Raw genomic sequence first — 22453 nt, forward strand, 5'->3', positions numbered from 1 at the left:
TTTATCCTTTTATAGGGCATTTTTACACATGATGACCCCTTAAAGCAAGTTAAGGAAAGTAATATTAACATCAATTACAAAGGCATCCCTTCTACCTACGTAGAACTCTCTGAAAGATAACTAAAGAACTGGAAACAAAAATAAGAACAACTCTGAGATAAAAGTATATAATTGAACTATACAGAGTTTGAATGATGGACTTTCAAACCAATAATCAAAGTTCTAGTCTTAGTCTCTTTCTTTGCACGGTGCCTTTAAAATAGTTCAAGTAATCATGCCACAATCCATTTTTCAATTATAAACAAAATAGACACAGAGGAACAAAAAGTGATATTTAGTACACTTATATTGTTCACAATATAAAAAGTTAAAAAGTGATGTTTAGTACACAGAGGGTATATAAAATGTAAAAATGTGATGTTTAGTACACAGAGGGTTGACCTGAAAAAACTCAATACTTGAGACAGTAAAGTTTCCTGTATGGGATTATTCAACTCTTGTTTCTGCGTCTAAACATGACAAAACTGTTCATCCTTTCGTTGTGAGATACCTGGAAACAAAACATAGCAATACAAAGCAAGATACGCTATTACTGTTCATTCTTTTATAGTTGATAATTATATATAATACTTCATGCTTCAATGATGCCTCCAGACACAGTTGCTACATTGGTAAAAATTGTAAATATCTTTCAAACAACGGATAAGTTTGATTTCCAATAATATTTTTCCATTTACAGAATTACAACTTTTGATAACGTTACCATTGACAGACTCGCAGTATATTTCAATCATTGTAGAAACCTTATATTCTTCATTCTGCTACAGGTTTAGTATTGGCATCACTTGAGCTATCAAGTATTATCAAAAGCCACAATCAATTTAAACGTCAACATTTAAAGATATGACTTGAAAGACATTTTTGTGTGGTTGAATAATGTTTTGTATTATGATCCCCACTGAATATTATAGATATGGTGTTTCCACAGTCCACAGTTGTTCGTGAAGGTTTTTTTGGATCACATAGTGTTAATATTTTTTGAATCTACGTTTTAAATCATAATAATGATCCCTTATCAGAATAATATTATGTTTGAGAAAAATGTAAGAATTAGTGTTTGGCAAAAGCAGGAAAGGCAAGAAAGGCTGGCTTAACGAAATCAAATAGACTAATACCAAAGTATAAATAAGAGAAATAATGAATAAAAGTGAAAAAAAGAAAAACATTAGCAGCAAGAGGCAGAACATGGAAGAAGGAAGGGGTGAATTACACAAAGGGGGCAATTAATGGAAAGAAAAAAGATTGTGATAAATAGGAAAAACAGAATCTAAAAGAACATGAAAAAATTAAAAGATTAAAATGTAATAAACAAAACAGATAAGATTGAGAGGAAAGAGACAAGAAATCAAAGGCAACAATGAAGGGAAAGAGAAAGGTGAGACAAGATAGAAAAAGGAAGAAAGTAGAGAAATCATTATTTAACGACCACACAAAAACAGCATCTCTTGCCTTACGTTTGAGGTCTTCTATTGTTAGGAAAATGGTGTCTCAAGTTCTCAACCTTGCAGGTTCCAATCCCTTGAACGGCTATAGGTCCACGGGCAGTACACCCCAGTGAGGATTTTGCCAGGCAGTGCCCTCAAAACTGAATCTTATTTATAATAATCATTGTGAATCGTAAATCCTCATCGATTATCAAAGATATTAACAGTGGATGTTTTGTGTACTTTACTTGCCATAGAAGGTAGCCCTATTTATAAGGGAATTGTATTATAGCTATGTATTGTGATATATTGTAAGAGTTCAATAGTTGTTGAGTTGTCTTTGGATCTCCATTGCCGATAAGCCTCTAAGAAGCTTGCTCTACAAGTATCTTATAATATATTAGGCAGCTTAAGGAGTGTGGAATTTTTCTTCCGAAAGGAAGAATCTGCATAAATCATTGTGTTGCTGTATGTGTGTTAGGAATTCGTTCTACTTATCTTATCTGTCTTTATAATAATGACTTTCTGGTTAGCTTTGATGTTGTCTTCCTCTTTACTGGAATCCCCATTTTTTGAATAATTAAACACAAGCAGCAGGTGAACTTGCCTCCTTAGTTAAGCTTTGTCTTAGGTCTACTTTTTCCTCCTTCCAAGGGGCATTCTACATACAAACAGGAGGAGTCTTTAAGGGCTACAACCTTTCCCCTATTGTCGTCGACCTCTATATGGAGCATTTTGAGGAGGTCAACCTTCATTCTTTCCCCATCAAGCTCGAATAGAGGAAGCACTATGTGGATGATACATTTGTTGGCCATGGCCAAGAGAATCTCAAAAAAATTCATTTGCATCCAAACAGCATTGCTGAATGCATCTCTTTTACCGAAGAGTTGGCATCAAATGAGCAACTCCCCTTGATATCCTTCTTATAGAAAAAGGCGATGGTTCACTTTGTCAAAGGGGTTTTAGAAAAGACAAACATACTTTGACTACACCCCTTTCCTCTTTTCATCACCATCCTTCCAGAAAAAATGGCATTCTAAAAACTATTGCCAAGCAGTTCTTTCAAACTAGATACGATAACTGTTCAGAAAATTATCAGGTCTTATCTTAGGAAACACTTTTCTGAAACATAATTTAATTCTTATTTTGATGGGAGATCATCAAGTGTGATCTATGATGTCGATTCAAAAAATATAAACACTGATGAATATTGTTTAATCTAGTTATAAACAATTATTTAATTATAATTGTTTTATATATGAAGTTTTATCTGAAAACTTTTAAAGCGTGCAAGAAAAATGAATATATTTGAATTAATCAATCAAATGACATCAGGAAAAGTTTTATAAGAGTGCGAGTTAATAAAATTGATTTGACATGATCAAACCGGCGGCATCAGGAAATTCCTAAAGTGGATGTATTGCTGTAACAAACAAGATCTGTCAAGGCTTAGAATCTTCTGAAAATTCTTTTTGGGTGGACATAATTAGAGATTTGCTTGATCGTGCATCATTAAAATTTGCACCCTGCCTACAGGCAATTGCACAGGCAGGAAGCATAAGCAACCTAGGTCATCATCATGCTAATTACTACACAATATGGCTAGATGTTCTGATGATGGATTATGGAATATGATCAGAGATGTTAAAAATGAAAAATAAATAACGCAGTCCAAATCAAAAGCTATCAAACCAACTATCATGAACTGTGGAAATTTCTTGTATTTAGTCGAAAACAAGTTATTCCGGTACTCATCTAGAAGTTAACTATATTTGTGTACAAGCAAAATCAGGTATGACCACAAAATAATAAGATCACTGATTCACTGCTTCATGTTAAACTGGTTTTTTTTAAAGTGGTATTAAAGCTTGGAATTTAAAACCAGGACCTGCTTTGAGCGACCACTTACCCGTCCACCTATTACCCCATTCACATGCAAAGGTGGTAAATAGTCGGCTTATTTTAAATGGAAAAAATAAATGCCAAAGACTGTTGCATAAGTTATATATTAAGAAAGGCCTATTACAGGCGGTCCCATAAAATGACTGTAATGGGAAATATTCCCAAACCAACCAAAAACAGAATAAGATGAGAATAAAGAACATTAATGATGCTAAAAATCTTATGGCGCTCATTAAAATTTTGCATCCTTTTCAAGTTGTCAAGACAACAAAGGTTTAAGAATCATTATATAACGTCTTTACTAACATTTTTGAAATGATAAAATATCTTTGGTCCAGCGAATTGTTGAGACAAATTATCAATTTCATTGAATATGTGGTTAAAATTTAGAATGCTCTTTGAGCAGGACACTATTATGTTAAGAAAATAATATTTGTTCATCACCCTGCAAATACATATTAGTACATTTAGTTGCAATATAAGCATAGATGTATATCGTGCCCTGTTGTACAAACTTTATGGTAGACGTCTCATTCAGCACTAAACCATCTCCCTTGCTTGAAGGCAAGCTAAATTGCTGCTGCCATTCATCCATCTCCTGTGATAAATCTACTGTAAGTTTCAGAGATCTTATATTCTCAGGTAAAAAGAGTCTCCAATTGGGAAGAAAATTCCTCCAAGACTTATAGAATTCATTCAGCTCATCCCCCGTAAGCACCTCTGCATTGTGAAGGCCCCTTCTGTACGTGGTCAACCTGATACTTCCATCACTATCAACCTCCTTCCGAACACTATGTAATCCAGTTATCGCTCCTTGGTAATCATCTTTAAATAAAAAAAGATATCCAGGCTCAATCGTAGGCTCAATGATATTTTGATGGTTGAGCTGCAAACAATATTCACTTACTGTAAACAGCTTGTACAGATGCCTTGGCCTCAAATCATCTTTGCTATATATGTCAAGGTATTCGGGAGGATGATTTTCAAAATTTTCTATGGGAGGAGCAGGATGAGGAGGGATGCTCCTACATTGACCCTTATCTGTTATTTTATGTAGCTCCCAGGCAGACCAATCATCTGCATCATCCATAATAACTCTATGGCCCATGGACAAATATATACACTCCTCCGTAACCCCTCTTATACTATCTCCACAAATCCATATATAGTCATGCATTGAGTTCCCATCCTCACTAAGAATGCTTGTAATATAAATACAATCTCCTATATCTGGCAACTGAGGTAGGGTTTTCCACCTGGTTATTCCTCCCCCTAAATCAAGCATCTCAACATTGTACATGTCCTTGTCTTGTGCCGAACAGGGAGTCAAAGCATATACACATTGGTCGGTGACAAAAAACCTGGTGAATATGTATGATTCGGGAGGAATGAAAGGCGGAAGAGGAAGCTTTCTAAGAATGCCCTTTTGATATATGAACAGAAAAAGGGAATTGTCATTGTCAATTTGGGTATGAGCATAGAAAATGACTGAATTTTTAAGAGCGTTGGGTTTGTAATGAGGAATTGTATAGTGGGGATTGTTGAGAGCAGATGCCCATGTTTTATTCAAGGTCATCAGCATGGGTTTCATATGCCAGGGCATGCAAGCCATCAACGGGCCCAGCGTAATATCATTGGGCAATGCGGGTATTAGATCTGCAGTCCAATGCAAAACAATCCACGATTCAATATCATGGTTCTGAAAAGATAATTAGATGAAATTGATATATTCTTGTCGAGCCCTAGATTTACTGATATCAAACCCACATACAGTTAATGTTGAAAAATAAACCCAAGTGCTGCTACTGTTACATAATGAGCCCCAGTGCAAGGTGCACAAAAAGAAAATTACAAAATAGATCAGTATTTACTATGCTCTGATTGATCGGAAATAGATCAAAACCTAAAAAGAAAAGAAAAGAAAAGAAAAGTTCTGATAAAGAAAGAAAAATTGTACCAAAATTGTTGCTTGAGGTTGTACATTGCAACTGTAGCTCATCTGAAAATTGACTTTGTGGGTCTTTGCCATTGATACTTTTCATCTTTTTCGAGCACCCCATGGTTTCTTTCCATCGGCATTCGGCAGCAAGCATGCGTGGCCTTCAATTTGAGAATGCAAGTTCGTTCAATTTATATACCGAGAAACTTAGGGATTAAGGTACAATGCTTCTAAAAAGCTATGCTTTCAATTTAATGTCAACAGAAGAAAAAGGGATGCTTGCATTTCTGGCTCCCACCATTCGAATTGAAAAGGGGAATGAATTTGGAAGGCTTAAATTTGAAGCACACAATCTTTTTATGCGATCTCAGGGTTTTCAGATTGATATTCTTTGTCATTGGTGACGTGTGATTGAGCCCCGTGCTCTATCAAATACTCTACTTTTCCCGTAAAGCAATAAAAAGTAGATTTAGTACAAATAAAACCGATACTCTTTGTTCCTTTCATATTTACTTTTTTATTATCTTATAGTTAAATAATTTACGATAAGATGAAATAAACTCTTTTGCTCTCCGATCGACTTTATATTTTTGTGTTGTTTTTTTCAAAAGTCTAATTTAGTGTTAACTTTTAATTAAGTTCTATACTAGCAGTTGCACATTTTTGTATGCGCAACGATGAGCCGATAGGAGTGTTTTCACTGTGAAGATAAAAAATTTACCAAAAAAAAATGCGAACTCAACTCACAAACTAATACGCCTTTGAAACCCTACTCAACATTACCTAGTCAACATTATAGACCACCAAAACTATGAGCAAACATAAATGCCTTTTTTTTAAATGACTTGATTAATTTATACCAAATAAATACATTATAGGTCATATAAAGAAGACTTTATAGTGATAGAAATTATTTTTTTGAAATGAAAGAATCTAATAGTGTTACCATCCAATATTTTTTTGAAATAATTTTAACTTATGATAACTATTGTTTTAATTGGTGAAAAATTAAATATCTCTCTTTGAATTTATTTGGTAATAAAAGTTGTAAAACATTTTATTAATACTATTTGCATTCTATAAATAGAACTTAGCCATAATCATTTTTACATTTTAATAAATTATTGATATTTTTTTTTGAAATCAAAGAAATCAATTGCTAATTTCTAGCCAATACATTATTTTAACTAAATTTATACCGATAAATACGTGATATATTATAGAGAAAATTGTATAATAATATTTGTAATATTTTTACTAATTTTTTTTTTTAAAAATGCATTATTAATATTATTTACATTTTATAAATGGTACTTGTAATCATCTCTATTTTTTTATAACTTGTCAAAACAATATATTTCTAAAAGCTAATATATTTTCCTTATCTTGTATCTCATCTCTTTCTTATATGTTTTTGCATAGCAATCTACAAAATTCTTATTAAATTCAAAAAACAAAAGACAATTCATAACCTCAACAAATGTATTTGAATGATAAAATGCAAAAATAGACATTTTCATTGTTGAAGTTGTGTCTTTAGGAAAAACACCTTCACTCACCGACATTTCATAAGAATTTTTTTTGAATTTTTTTTAACTTATGATAACTATTGTTTTTAATTGGTAAAAAATTAAATATCTCGCTTTGAATTTATTTGGTAATAGAAGTTTTAAAATATTTTATTAATATTATTTACATTCTATAAATAGAACTTAGCCACAATTAATTTAACATTTTAATAAATTATTGATAAATTTTTTTTGAAATTAAAGAAATCAATTGCCAATTTCTAACCAACATATTATTTTAACTAAATTTATACCAATAAATGCATGATAGATTATAGAGAAAATTGTATAATAATATTTTTAATATCTATACTAATGATTTTAAAAAAAATACATTATTAATATTATTTACATTTTATAAATGGTACTTGTAATCATCTCTATTTTTTATAACTTGCCAAACCAATATATTTATAAAAGCTAATATATTTTCCTTATCTTCTATCTAGTCTCTTTCTTATATGTTTTTGCATAGAAATTCATAAAATTCTTATTAAATTCACAAAAAAAAGATACAATTCATTACTTCAATAAATGTATTTGAATGATAAAATGCTAAAATAAACATTTTCATTGATGAAGTTGTTCTTTGGAAATACATTTTCACTCATCAACATTTCATAAGATTTTTAATTTATTCTTAAACAAAATTAGAAACTGGGTCTCTTACATCCTCATGATGGATCAAATCTTGACACAATCATACTTCAAAATTCAAATAAAATCTAATGGATTGTGGAAATCTTATAGCTCTAAAATTAGAAAGTGGCTAGAGAATTAGAAACTTGCCAATGATAATTAAAAAGTAGAGGAGGCTCAATACAATTTGGCTATCAACTTAAGTAGATTTTTTCAAGTTGTTGAAAGAATCATAGCCGAGTCATGGCTAAGAAAACAAACTTAAAGCATAAATCAAAAGATTTTTTTTAAAAAAATTAAACCACTTTTGTGATGGTAAATGTTCCCTAATGTTTGGATTAGAGAAATGATAAAATTAGAAATTTATATTGTGTTGATTGATTATGAATAAATTCTGAGTCAAGAGGCTATGGATTTTTTTAAAGGAAAACATATAAATATCCTAAAAATATTCTCGAGATAGAAAAATAACCATTAAAATGACACATACAATGGTACAATTGATTTTTTTTTGAAAATTTATGTTTCTATTAAGATAGATTGTGTTTTAAATCTAAACAAAGTATAATCTAGAATATTAATGAAAAAAATTCAAATCTAAATAGAGTGTAATCTGGAACATTCATGAAAAAATTCTAACAAACTATACTCAAAGAAATCTGAAATAAATAAAAACTTGATGTTTATATTTTTTGAAAATCTCATGTAGTAGAAACACAATACACAATTCGTCTAGAAAAATAGCATACTAATTAAAATATTCTCTATTCCATCGATTCTAAGAAGTGCAACATATAATTACTCAAAATAATCATAGCTTTGCAATATTTTATGACCTATTCAAATCATTAAATTATTCAATCGTACAACCATAATATTGAATATTAATAAGAATATTAATTATGAACCTTAAAATAAGAGTATTTAATCTATTAACATATCTATGAATACACATTAACAAGATGAAAAACAAATTCTCTAATTCCTATCCAATCTAAAAACCCACATTCCAACAAATTAAATGTCACATAGTCTCCCAAAGTTAGTAAAAAACTTCATCTCAAAAGCCAAGTTTCTATTGTACAATTTCATTACCACAACTTCCAAATACTCTTGATCACAAGTTTTCGGCAAATTTAATGTTCTACTGCTAAAAATTTTCATTGGAAAAAAAGTGTAAGTTGTGGCTCAAAATTATTTCTGCAACACAAAAACTAACCCCTACAACCAACATGCCCTCCCAAGAAAATCGTCATTGATAAATTGTGGAACAAATTTGTGTAGAAACTATTGAATCAAATAATAGACAAAAGATATGGCATCTTGGCATTGTTCCATGGTAGAAGCAAAAGGATAAACACCTGCATCCACCCCTTTTAGTACTTATTATAATCCATTGCATAAATGAAGAGAAATTATAGTTGAGAATTTAACATTAGGAGTCAAAATATTTTATAGAAATAGTGGAAAATAAAGAAATTTAAACTGAACAAATAAATGGAAACTTTCTAATTATTAACTAGTTTTTTTAAATCATGAAGAAGGAAAGAGTTTTTATCCTTCATCGAAAAATAGTCTTACAAAATTTTTGGCAAAAAAATAAAATCTGGGAGCTTTAAGAGTCAAAATATTTTATAGAAATAGTGGAAAATATAGAAATTTAAACTGAACAAATAAATGGAAACTTTCTAATTATTAACTAGTTTTTTTAAATCATGAAGAAGAAAAGAGTTTTTATCCTTCATCGGAAAATAGTCTTACAAAATTTTTGACAAAAAAAAAAAAATTCGGGAGCAAAGCTCCCACAATAAGCCTATCGGCTTAATTATAACTATTAGATAAACGTTGTCTTTTTAAATTATAATAGAGAATGACTAGTTTAATTTATTTTTATTAGTATAGAAAAAAAATACAATTTGTTGTCCTGGTAGTTATCATACCCAAATTTCAAAAATTTTAATCAAAATGTGTAAGAGGACATAGAAAATCAATCTGTAAATTGTTCCAAGACATCCAATTCTTGGTATTCTCATGATTTCAAATCCTTCGGCTAATCACCAGCTCTGCCTTGCACTTCGAATTTCCAAATTACACCATTCGAATCTCAAATTATGGCAGGTTAATGAAGAGCACCAAAATACGTGTTTTTCACTCAATGATTAACCATTAACCTTTAAAAAGGTTAAGGTTCAGGGTCCAAAACATGTGTTTCACTTTGAAATCTTAAACTCTCCATCAAAAAGACGTTAAGATAAATTTCTAAAACACGTATTCCAAACCATTAACCTTAACCTCTCGTCCAAAAAGGTTAAGGTTGGAGGCTCAAAACATGTATTTTAAATACGGTTATTAACCTCCTTCTCCGAGTGATAAAAATGAGAATTGAGAATTGAATCATCTCAAAGGCAAGTGCCAAAATAAGGAAAGGATGGGTGTCTTAGTTAACTATGGGAAAGTGAATGACATACTTAGATGTATGGATCAAATACTCCTCAGATATTCTAGATTGCGAGATCATCAATGAAAGATTTATCTTATATAATGGCTTGTAGATCATCTTACAAAGTGCCTCAAAGAAAATGGGAATCTCAAATCTAATCAAATCCATAGGTCAAAGCATGTCTTCTAATGGACTGCAAGTATTGCCAGATATGCATAAGATGATAGGTTTAATGCTAAACACAGAAAACCCTTATCAATTACCATCAACTTGTGGAATAAGACATGGATATCTATCAATGCGTAATGGATAGAAGAATGGATACAATTTACAAGTTAAGAAAATGCCTGACATAAGGTTAAGACGGAAGTCATCAAAGTGTTTGATGAAATGTATTGTGTGGAAAACAACATTATAATCGACCCAACCTGCACATTTTTGTTTGACAAACCTCATATCAGCTCATGACATTATGTTTGGGTTAGTTTGACTTTGCTCAGGATGGCACATTTCTTTGATGTGAAAGAGAAAGTATGGGAATTGTTTGACAAAATGCCCCAGTCATCATAGACAAGGTAGCCATCCATTCAAATCTTCCAGCCCGCCTGCTAGGAGATTGGTACCTTTTTTCTAGCACTCACAATTAAGGAGAAAACATGCTATGGTTGAATTGAATTATTTCAATCACACCTAGTGGTCTAATGCACCTTCACCTGCCTGATTGACTTGGACAGATTGAAGGAAGAGAATTTGTAATGCTTAGACACCCCACATGAAAAGGATTGATAAAAGAACGACATTCTTTAGAGAAGATAGAGCATGTATGCAATCTAATACAACTAGATGTTCCAATATAGATCCCGCATAGATGTTGAACCTTGAAAGAGGTATTCGAACATTCTAGACAAGTGTTCCCCGATTTGAGTTCAATGCAGAGGTACAAGGAAGTTGGTATCTGGTTTCACCAATGATTTGACCACTCCATATGAGTTTAAAGGGACTAAAGATGTCATGGAGTCATGCCATTACTCGCATGATTTAATGTAAGCTAAGACAAGGTGTGTGAATTATTGCAAGCATATACGAAGCACGTGATCTATTTGACAGAAAGCCCGTGACTTATCTCCAACTTGTAGGAAAGAAATATATGAGAAATGTGGCTCAAGGTGATCTCAAGTCTAAGTTTGGGAATAAGAAGTTGTAGTATGTTAGATACTAGTCAAAGAAAGAAATAGAAGCATGGAGGCACAAACCAGTCAGTATGTGAGGTATTTGACAAGTGCGGAGAAATGATGAGAGATATGTCATGTGGGACTGAAGAGGAAGTAATGCAAAATATTTGGATGAGAAAACATCAATATAGCCTACAGTCATATATACTTGAAATTTTAAGAAAATGCACTTGGCATGTGTAACACAAGTTCTATGACTCTTTTCTTATATCCTCATCACCTATCCAAAAGAGGGAACATCGCAACAAGTTATATCTTTGAATCAATGAGTTGCAATGATATCAAGCATACTCTTCATAATGTGAGTTTACCAACAAAAATCAAGCATGGTCAATAAAGGCTATGAGATTCAGGTGGTATGGTGTGAAGATGCAGGTGTATTGAAATAGATGGGGTGAAATACTATAGTGCCTACTCCTAGTTTACATTTTATTATTATTGTCAAACTCTTTTAGGCCAATGTATGTTTGATGATTAGTAGCTTTATCTTTTATATTATCAGATATTGTTTCACACTTGGTTGATTTTTTGATGAGACTACTCGATACTATTTACTTCATGTATGCATGATTATACCTTGATGTTGATTGTTATAGTGATTTCAGTTATTTGATGATGATTAGTTAGATGGATTATTATATGTGTTTTCTTATGGATACTTACCCCATACTACATGTGTATGGTGTGTGTGTATATGTTTTCTTTATGTATGATGTTTTTGATGTGGTTAAGGAAGGGAGTCATAGTCACCTGCTAGTGGGGATCTACATGATGCACCACTTCCTGCCATTGCATGTTTAGTTTAGTAAATATGTGTTTGTATATGCATGGATTTTATGCAGATTGCAGGTACTGAGTATTGACTTCCTTGAATTGCCAAGATGAGCGTACCTTATTGAAATATCTTAATGGTAAGAGAGGGGAGATAAATTCTTGAGTCCAAATCCTAACCTTTAAAGCCATTTGTCCTAGAAAATTAAGATAAGTATCTGAGATGATTACCTTTCCGAATGTGTCATATGATGTAAATTTGTGATTATAACACTAGAGTTTGATCTTGTATGTGGTATTTTATGATGGATTTTCATATTTCGTCTTATAGGTCTTTGGTGATTTTTTCTATTAATTAAGTCAAATTAAAAGATTAAATTAATATTTTAAGTTAATGGAAAATTATTGTGATATTTTCAATATTTAATTATATTTAATTAATTGGAAAATTAACTAAATAAAAAGAATTAAATTTTAAAGAGGAAATTATAGTTCTAATTTGAGAGTGTAATAATATTTAATTAATTTAATAATAATATATTTAGGAGATCGAATAAATGCTAAATAATATTATTACTTAAGTTAATAAATATTTTATCAAAAACACTTCGAAAATTATTAAGAGAGAGTAAGCAATTTTTTAATAATGTTTATTTCAATTAAATTGCATAAAACTTATGCCTGAGATTAAAATATGATAAATTAATTAAAAAGAGAAAGCAAATTTAATTATTAAAGATATTTAAAATTGCATAAAGTATGCACGAGTTTTGAAAAAAGATAATAAAGAGTTAAAAAGTTGTGATCAAGGAGTTCCCTTGGGTGATTGCACAATTAGTGCTCTAAATTTAGGAGAGAATTGCTTATGAGAATTTGAGGGTCCATTTTCTAGTGGCCAAGAATTTTGGAGAATGGATTTTTAAAGAGAAGGTTTTGAGAGAAGAGATTTCTCTCACAATCTTTGGGTGTTTGTGAATTTAGCATCAAAACCAAGTAGATTTTTGTGTTTTGTTCACCTAGTTAATTATGTTATTTAATATTCCTGTCTTCTTCATGACTGTGAATTGTTTATCCGAATTTCATTGTGACAAATCTTTCATATTTCATTTTCAACTTACTAGTATGCATGTTGATTTCTCCTATATATGTGAGGATTTAAAATATCAGCAAAACCCTCGTTTATAGATTCAAAGTTATAAATTAAATTGGGAAGGGTTTTGAAAGAAATGAAAGTTTTAAATTAAAAATTTGATTAGTTCATCATATTTTTCCTATTAGAGTATTGATAGAAATATTGTATATATATATATATAGATATAGATAAAAAAAATTTATAATAAATTTGTTTTGGGAGGGGGTTTGTTTTATATATATATATATATAAAATATTAAATTTAAATTATTATTATAATAATTTTTATTAATATTTATTAATTTAATAAATAATTGATGAATGTTATTATAGTTATTTTTATACAGTTATTAATTAATTAAATTAAATTTAGTTTATTTAAGTTTAATTAATGATAGAAATTAATTAACGAAGTTCTAGATTTATTTTATTACTATTAATGATAATGATTTTAATAAAATTGTAATTTTAATTTTAATAATTTAATAAATAATTACCTTTAAGTTATTTTAGAATATTCAACTTAAAATTGAATAAGAGTAATTGTACATTTTATTCAATTATAAGAAATGGGTTAATTTGTAAGAGTAAACTGTGGATCTCATCTACTTGAAACATACGTTGAAACAAATACTTAAACCCTACTGTTAACTCAACTATGTGTTTTCAAAATCAAACCAAACTATGAAACTGCACTATTATCTATATGTTGTCTATGTTTTGGGTTTGGGTTGACTAGAGTGTTGACCAGTTCTAGGACATCTACAAGAGGCTTGGGGGTTCTATGTTTGGGATAGGAGAGAGGAAGTGTGAGAGAGAGAGTAGGGGGTGGCAAAGAGAGAGAGTAGGAGATGAGAGAGAGAGTGAGAGTAGGGGATAGGAGAGAGAGTAGAGAGGAAGTGAGAGAGAGAGTGAGAGAGAGAGCAAGAAGTGGGAGAGAGAGAGAGAGAGAGGGACGGGGGAATAGGTGTGTGTGTGTGTGTGTGTGTGAGAGAGAGAGAGAGAGAGAGAGAGAGAGAAGGGGATGGGAGAGGGGAGAGAGAGAGGGGGGGATGGAGTACATGTGTGTGAAAGAGAGAGTCAGGGATGAGAGAGGAGAGAGAGAGAAAGAGACGGGGATGGGAGTGTGTGTGTGTGAAAGAGAGAGAGTAGGGGATGGGAGAGGGGAGAGAGAGTAGCCCAAGAGAGAGAGAGAGTAGGTGGTGGGAGAGGGAGTGGGAGAGGGAGAGAAAGAGAGGGGGGATGGGAGTGTGTGTAAGAGAGAGAGTAGGGGATGGGAGAGAGTGCGAGAGTGTGAGAGAGAGTAGGGGTGGCAGAGAGAGAGAGAGAGTAGGGGATGGGAGAGAGAGTAGAGAGGGAGAGAGAGTGAGAGAGAGTAGGTGGTGGGAGAGGGAGTGGGAGAGGGAGAGCGAGAGAGAGAGAGAGGGGGATGGGAGTGTGTGTGTGTGTGTGTGTGTGTGAGAGAGAGAGAGAGAGAGAGAGAGAGAGAGGGGGGGGGGATGGGAGTGTGTGTGTGTGTGAAAGAGAGAGAGTAGGGGATGGGAGAGGGGAGAGAGAGTAGTATGAGAGAGAGAGTAGGGGATGGGAGAGAGAGAGTGTGAGAGAGAGTAGGTAGTGGGAGAGGGAGTGGGAGTGGGAGAGAGAGAGAGGGGGATGGGAGTGTGTGTAAGAGAGAGAGTAGGGGATGGGAGAGAGTGCGAGAGTGAGAGAGAAAGAGAGTAGGGAGTGGCAGAGAGTATGGGATGGAAGAGAGAGTGAGAGTAGGGGATGAGAGAGAGAGTAGGCAATGGGAGAGGGAGTGGGAGAGGGAGAGCAAGAGAGAGAGAGGGAGAGAGAGAGAGAGAGAGAGAGAGAGAGAGAGAGGGAGAGAAGGATGGGAGTGTGTGAGAGAGAGAGAGAGAGAGAGTAGGGGATGGCAGAGGAGAGAGAGAATGAGAGGGGCGATGGGAATGTGTGTGTGTGTGTGTGAAAGAGAGAGAGCAGGGGATGGGAGAGGGGAGAGAGAGTAGCCCGAGAGAGAGGGAGTAGGGGATGGGAGAGAGAGAGAGAGTAGGCAGTGGGAGAGGGAGAGGGAGAGGGAGAGGGAGAGAGTGGGGGATGAGAGTGTGTAAGAGAGAGTAGGGGATGAGATAGAGTGTGAGAGATAGTACGGGTGGTAGAGATAGAGTACGAGATGGGAGAGAGAGAGTGAGAGTAGGGGATGGGAGAGAGAGTTGAGAGGGAGAGAGAGAGGGAGAGAGAGAGTAGGTGATGGGAGAGGGAGTGGGAGAGGGAGAGAGGAGGGGATGGGAGTGTGTGTGTGAGATATGTAGAGAGTAGGGGATGGGAGAGGACATAGAGAGGGGTGTGTGTGTGTGTGTGTGTGTGTGTGTGTGTGAAAGAGAGAGAGTAGGGGATGGGAGAGGGGAGAGAGAGAGGGGGATGGGAGTGTGTATGTAAGAGAGAGAGTAGGGGATGTGAGAGAGTGTAAAAGTGAGAGAGAAAGTAGGGAGTGGAAAAGAGAGTACAAGATAGGAGAGAGAGAGTGAGATTAGGGGATGTGAGAGAGAGAGTAGGCGGTGGGAGGGGGAGTGGGAAAGGGAGAGCGAGAGAGAGGAGGATGGGAGTGTGTGTGTGAGAGGGAGAGTAGGGGATGGGAGAGGAGAGAGAGAGAGAAAGGGGGGATGAGAGTGTGTGCGTGAAAGAGAGAGTAGGGGATGGAAGAGGGGGAGAGAGAGAGTAGGGGATGGGAGAGAGAGTAGGCGGTGGGAGAGGGAGTAGGAGAGGGAGAGAGAGGGAGATGGGAGTGTGAGAGAGAGAGAGAGAGAGAGAGAGAGAGAGAGAGTAGGGGATGTGAGAGAGTGTGAGAGAGAGTAAGGGGTGGCAAAGAGAGAGAGTATAGGATGGAAGAGAGTGAGTGAGAGTAGGGGATGAGAGAGAGAAAGTAGAGAGGGAGAGAGTAAAAGTGAGAGTGAGAATGAGAATGAGAGAGAGAGTAGGGAATTGGAGAGAAAGTGAGAGAGAGTAGGCATTAGGAGAGGGAGTGGGAGAGGGAGAGCAAGTGAGAGAGGGGGATGGGAGGGGGAATTGGTGAGCGAGTGAGAGAGGGGGATGGGAGGGGGAATTGGTGAGCGAGTGAGAGAGAGAGTAGGCAGTGAGAGAGGGAGTGGGAGAGGGAGAGTGAGAGAGAGATTAGGGGATGGGAGAGAGAGTGAGAGAGAGAGTAGGTAGTGGGAGAGGGAGAGGGAGAGGGAGAGTGAGAGAGAGAGGGCGATGGGAGTGTGTGTAAGAGAGAGAGTAAGGGATGGGAGAGAGTGAGTGAGAGAGAGATTAGGCCATGGGAGAGGAAGTGGGAGATGGAGAGTGAGGGGGGATGGGAGTGTGTGTTTGTGAGAGAGAGAGTAGGGGATGGGAGAGAGAGTGAGAGAGAGTAGGCAGTGTGAGAGGGAGAGAGAGAGAGGGAGAATAGGGGATAGGAGAGCGAGTGAGAGAGAGAGAGTAGGAAGTGGGAGAGAGACAGAGGGAGGGAGAATAGGAGTGTGTGTGTGTGAGAGAGAGAGAGAGAGAGAGTAGGGGATGGGAGAGGGGAGAGAGAGTAGGGGATGGGAGAGAGAGAGTAGGTGGTGGGAGAGGGAGTGGGAGAGAGAGAGAGAGAGGAGGATGGGAGTGTGTGTGTAAGAGAGAGAGAGTCAAGGATGGGAGAGGGGGGAAAGAGAGAGTCAGGGATATGAGAGGAGAGAGAGAGAAAGAGAGGGCGATGGAAGTGTGTGTGTGTGAAAGAGAGAGAGTAGGGGATGGGAGAGAGAGAGTAGGTGGTGGGAAAGGGAGTGGGAGAGGGAGAGAAAGAGAGGGGGGATGGGAGTGTGTGTAAGAGAGAGTAGGGGATGGGAGAGAGAGAGAGTGTGTGTGTGTGTGAGAGAGAGAGAGAGAGAGAGAGAGAGAGAGAGAGAGAGAGAGAGAGAGAGAGAGTAGGGGTGGCAGAGAGAGAGAGTGAGAGTAGGGGATGGGAAAGAGAGTAGAGAGGGAGAGAGAGTGAGAGAGAGTAGGTGGTGGGAGAGGGAGTGGGAGAGGGAGAGAGAGAAAGAGAGAGGGGGATGGGTGTGTATGTGTGTGTGAGAGAGAGAGAGAGAGTAGGGGATGGGAGAGGGGAGAGAGAGTAGTATGAGAGAGAGAGTAGGGGATGGGAGAGAGAGAGTGTGAGAGAGAGTAGGTAGTGGGAGAGGGAGTGGGAGTGGGAGAGAGAGAGAGAGGGGGATGGGAGTGTGTGTAAGAGAGAGTAGGGGATAGGAGAGAGTGTGAGAGTGAGAGAGAGAGAGAGTAGGGGGTGGTAGAAAGAGAGTATGGGATGGAAGAGAGAGTGAGAGTAGGGGATGAGAGAGAGAGTAGGCAATGGGAGAGGGAGAGAGAGAGAGAGAGAGAGAGAGAGAGAGAGAGAGAGAGAGAAGGATGGGAGTGTGAGAGAGAGAGTAGGGGATGGGAGAAGAGAGAGATAATGAGAGGGGTGATGAGAATATGTGTGTGTGAAAGAGAGAGAGTAGGGGATGGAATAGGGGAGAGAGAGTAGCCCGAGAGAGAGGGAGTAGGGGATGGGAGAGAGAGAGAGTAGGCAGTGGGAGAGGGAGAGGGAGAGGCAGAGAGTGGGGGATGAGAGTGTGTGTAAGAGAGAGAGTAGGGGATGGGAGAGAGTGTGAGAGATAGTAGGGGTGGTAGAGATAGAGTACGAGATGGGAGAGAGAGAGTGAGAGTAGGGGATGGGAGAGGGAGAGAGGAGGGTATGGGAGTGTGTGTGTGAGAGATGTAGAGAGTAGGGGATGGGAGAGGACATAGAGAGAGGGGGATGGGAGTGTGTGTGTGTGAAAGAGAGAGAGTAGGGGATGGGAGAGGGGAGAGAGAGAGGGGGATGGGAGAGTGTGTGTAAGAGAGAGAGTAGGGGATGCGAGAGAGTGTAAAAGTGTGAGAGAGAAAATAGGGAGTGACAAAGAGAGTACAAGACAAGAGAGAGAGAGTGAGAGTAGGGGATGTGAGAGAGAGAGTAGGAAATGGGAGGGGGAGTGGGAGCGAGAGAGCGAGAGAGAGAGGAGGATGGGAGTGTGTGTGTGAGAGGGAGAGTAGGAGATGGGAGAGGGGACAGAGAGAGAGAAAGGGGGGATGAGAGTGTGTGTGTGAAAGAGAGAGTAGGGGGTGGAAGAGGGAGAGAGAGGGAGTAGCCCAAGAGAGAGAGAGAGTAGGGGATGGGAGAGAGAGTAGGTGGTGGGAGAGGGAGTGGGAGAGTGAGAGAGGGAGATGGGAGTGTGTGTAAGAGTGAGAGAGAGTAGGGGATGTGAGAGTGTGAGAGAGAGTAAGGGGTGGCAAAGAGAGAGAGTATAGGATGGGAGAGAGTGAGTGAGAGTAGGGGATGGGAGAGAGAGAGTAGAGAGGGAGAGAGTGAAAGTGAGAGTGAGAGTGAGAGTGAGAGAGAGAGTAGGGAATTGGAGAGAGAGTGAGAGAGAGTAGGCATTGGGAGAGGGAGTGGGAGAAGGAGAGCGAGTGAGAGAGGGGGATGGGAGTATGTGTAAGAGAGAGTAGGGGATGGGAGGGGGAATTGGTGAGCGAGTGAGAGAGGGGGATGGGAGGGGGAATTGGTGAGTGAGTGAGAGAGAGAGTAGGTAGTGAGAGAGGGAGTGGGAGAGGGAGAGTGAGAGAGAGAGGAGGGGATGGGAGAGAGAGTGAGAGAGAGAGTAGGCAGTAGGAGAGGGAGTGGGAGAGGGAGAGTAAGAGAGAGAGGGGGACGGGAGTGTGTGTAAGGGAGAGAGTAGGGGATGGGAGAGAGTGAGTGAGAGAGAGTAGGCAGTGGGAGAGGGAGTGGGAGATGGAGAGTGAGGGGGGATGGGAGTGTGTGTTTGTGAGAGAGAGAGCAGGGGATAAGAGAGGAGAGAGAGAGAGAGAGAGAGAGAGAGAGAGAGTAGGGGATGGGAGAGAGAGTGAGAGAGAGTAGGTAGTGTGAGAGGGAGAGTGAGAGAGAGGGAGAGTAGGGGATAGGAGAGAGAGAGTGAGAGAGAGTAGGTAGTGGGAGAAGGAGAGTGAGAGAGAGAGAGAGTAGGGGATGGGAGAGAGAGAGTGAGAGAGAGTAGGCAGTGGGAGATGGAGTGGGAGAGGGAGATAGATAGATAGAGAGTAGTCTAAGAGAGAGAGAGAGTAAGGTATGGGAGAGGGGAGAGAGAGTGATAGATAGTAAGGGATGGGAGAGGAGAGAGAGTGAGAGAGAGTAGGGGATGCGAGAGAGAGTGTGTGAGAGAGAGTAGGCAGTGGGAGAGGAAGTGGGAGAGGGAGATAGATAGATAGAGAGTAGCTTGAGAGAGAGAATAGGGGATGGGAAAGGAGAGAGAGTGAGAGAGAATAGGGGATGGGAGAGAGGAGAGAGAGTAGGGGATGAGGGAGGAGAGAGAGTCAGAGAGAGTAGGGAGAGAGAGTAGGGGATTGGGGATGGTGGGATAAGGAGAGATTATTTTTCACATAGTGCGTACGCACTATAGTGCATACCCACTTTATAGTGTGTACGTGCTATAGTGCATACACACTAGATGAAAACACCAAAAAACAATTATAACGAAAGTTTGGGTCCCTACTTATCCATATTTTGCTTTTTGTTTGTTGTGTATTCTATTGTTTTGACAAAAAAGACGGGTTTCAAGCTATTGGAAGTTAGCAAACACTATTTGAAGGATTTTTGAACATTCTTTCATTCTATTTGAAGCTAGCAAAAACCAAATTCAATCATTGGATACACTATTTGAAGACTTTTTGAATATTCTTTCTATAGAAAAAGTTAGTGCAGTCCTTTTTAAATATTCTTTGTTATTATATAGAGACAAATTTGATTATAATTTGACATGTTTAATATGTAGTGAATTCATTGAAATTTGTATGTTTGAATGAATTGTTATTTGGAAATGGTTAGAAATTTGACAAGTTGTTTAATATATATTGTGTATTCATTGAAATAATTGTAATTTGTATATGTATTTGAATGATTTGTAATTTATAAATTATAAGTAATTTAGATGTTTGAATAATTTGACATATAGAAATCATCATGATGCCAAGGAAGAAACCAAAAACTCAAACAACAGAAGAAAGGGAGAGAGCTTTGACAATTAAAAGAGATAAAATAAAACTACTATGGTAACAAAGAAAATTGCAAAGCAATAATGAAGAATTGACTTTTGAAGAGGAACAAGAACCACCAATACAAAGAAACAAAGAGGAAGAATTGGGAAGACAAAGAGAACGAATGAAACTGTTACATTTAAGAAGACAATTGAATTGTGAAGCTATTCCATCTTCCAATGTTGGAGTCATATCATCATCTCATGTTGAAGAGACACTAATTTGTAGATTCAACAATGTACACACTCCATCATGTCATGTTGAAGGCATAACATCAACATATCAAGTAGGTGATATTCCATCTTTTGAAGCTTATTGCCAAGGCACATCATCTTTGGTTCAAGGTACGCAAAGCACTCAACCTTATGTTGATGTTCAAAATGTTGAGGGAATGGAAGAGATTATAACACCTTCTAGAATTCATTTTAGAAGACCAAAATATTTGATTGATATTGATACTAACATTTTGAAATCAATGCCTAACAAGATTAGCAAGTGTACTTGTCAAAAAAAAAAATCATATGTGGAGATTATTCTTTGAAGAATTAAATATTATAGGTCAATGCCAATTATTTTTTGAAATGATGAGGAATTTGAAATTTAGGCCTACCATGAAGATTCTTAGGCTAAGAACGATGGATGATTCAAATGAAAAAAACATTGTAAAGAATCTAACAAGTGCTTATGACAAAGTGGGTTATAAATCATGCACCAAAGATAGTAATATTGCAAGATGAGTACTTAGATAAAAAATAGTAAGTACCCAAATGAAAAAAGCTCAACTCATGAGAAAGATAAGAAAAAAATAAAAAATTGGTAGAGGTACTCTAAGGAGAGCCATGCTAAGGCATGAGAGATTGGAAGATCCAACAACAAATGAGTTATGGACATTTAGTAGTAGACTACTACAAAAGCATAAAAAAATTAGTGAAGCTTTGAAATCATTGATCAAAGATTTTTGGACAAATAGCACATGTGTTTCCCCTAATCAAAGAGATGTTGTAAGAAGGAGGATTGGTAGCCAAACTTGCGACCCACATACAAAACATTTTTTGGACTCAACTCAAACATAATTTTTTGCAAAATTTATTGGTATGTATCTTCAAATTCAAATAAGTTAAAGATTTTTTGAGATGGGTAAACCTTTTTATGTGAAGATAAATCACACACACACACAAAACTTGTTGTTGTAGGATACATATTGAATTTTCTAACCATTTTGATGTTTTTAGGCATATATGTGTGTTTTTGCATTCTAAATTTGTTTTGTAAGATTGTGACATGAATGAGCCACCTAGATCTTCAAGGGAATTCATATCCAACATTTTATGTGAAATAGGGGATGATCAACAATTTTAAAAGACATCATGCTTGGATGGTACATGTTTATTTTGTAGTTTTTTGCAATTTTTATCAACTTGTGAACATGTGGATAGTACACATGCAATTGGAAATGAAATAGTAGATTACATAAAATATAAGACAGTGACATATGCTCTAAAAGATGGGAAAAAGGGTAAAAGATGTAATTTAGTCATTGAAAAGATTCTAGTGTATGAATTCATAAATTTTTTTGTGAAAAGATAATTAATGAGTATGCAAGGCATACACATAGAGCTCGATGGTTGGATTTGCAATTCAAATTGCGCAAGGACACATTTCCACTGTATACCATTATTTAGGTTGTAGACTTTGCAAAGAACTACACACTACAACCACAAAATGAGGTGCAAAAAAAGTATTATACTTCTCCACAGATTTTCATATTTGTTCTCATAACATTCATGCATTCACCTACAAGTATAGAGGATGGTAGGAAGATTTTGAGGGAGTACCATTTTTACATCAGCGATGATCAATCACATTCTAAGGAGTTTGTACATGGTTGTTTTCAACTATTCTATGGAGATTTGGCTAATAGGGGCATACCATGTCGTCAACACATTATTTGGTTAGAGAATTGAGCATCTCAATTCAAGAATGCACAAATGTTCTATTGGTTGAGCAGGATGCACAGGTTGTGTAGAATTCAATATATGTGGAATTTCATAGAGGTTGATCATGGAAAGGGAGAGCATGATGGTGCAGGCACATGCATCAAAAGAGCCTTAGCTCATGAAGAACTAAAGTACAAAGATGAAGCAATATTGATAGATACAAAATCCATCGTCCAGTGGTGTAAAGCTACAATGAGTCCTGGTAAGGAAGGTGAGTGTATAGT

At 36.6% G+C, this 22453-nt stretch overlaps 1 protein-coding gene across 1 annotated transcript; it reads right to left on the bottom strand.

Annotated features, from left to right (window-relative positions):
• Positions 1-3728: 3728 nt before the first annotated feature.
• LOC149559277 (uncharacterized) lies at positions 3729-5707 on the bottom strand. Its single transcript, XM_089833200.1, has 2 exons — positions 5344-5707; positions 3729-5042 (listed from the first exon to the last, which is right to left on the bottom strand). Exons 1-2 carry the CDS (start codon positions 5477-5479, stop codon positions 3805-3807), a joined length of 1374 nt encoding a protein of 457 aa, XP_089689326.1. The 5' UTR covers positions 5480-5707; the 3' UTR covers positions 3729-3804.
• Between the last annotated feature and the right edge of the window lie 16746 nt (positions 5708-22453).

Source organism: Cupressus sempervirens, chromosome 5, assembly GCF_028749045.1.
Source record: "Cupressus sempervirens isolate cs-2001-9-10 chromosome 5, ASM2874904v1, whole genome shotgun sequence".
Lineage (NCBI taxonomy): Eukaryota > Viridiplantae > Streptophyta > Pinopsida > Cupressales > Cupressaceae > Cupressus > Cupressus sempervirens.

Excerpts from the sequence above, each read along its gene's own strand:
- LOC149559277 (XM_089833200.1), bottom strand. The coding sequence starts at position 5,479 with ATGCTTGCTGCCGAATGCCGATGGAAAGAAACCATGGGGTGCTCGAAA. Across the intron at positions 5,043-5,343 it reads AACCTCAAGCAACAATTTTG|ATCTAATACCCGCATTGCCC; the intron begins GTACAATTTTTC and ends ATTGGACTGCAG.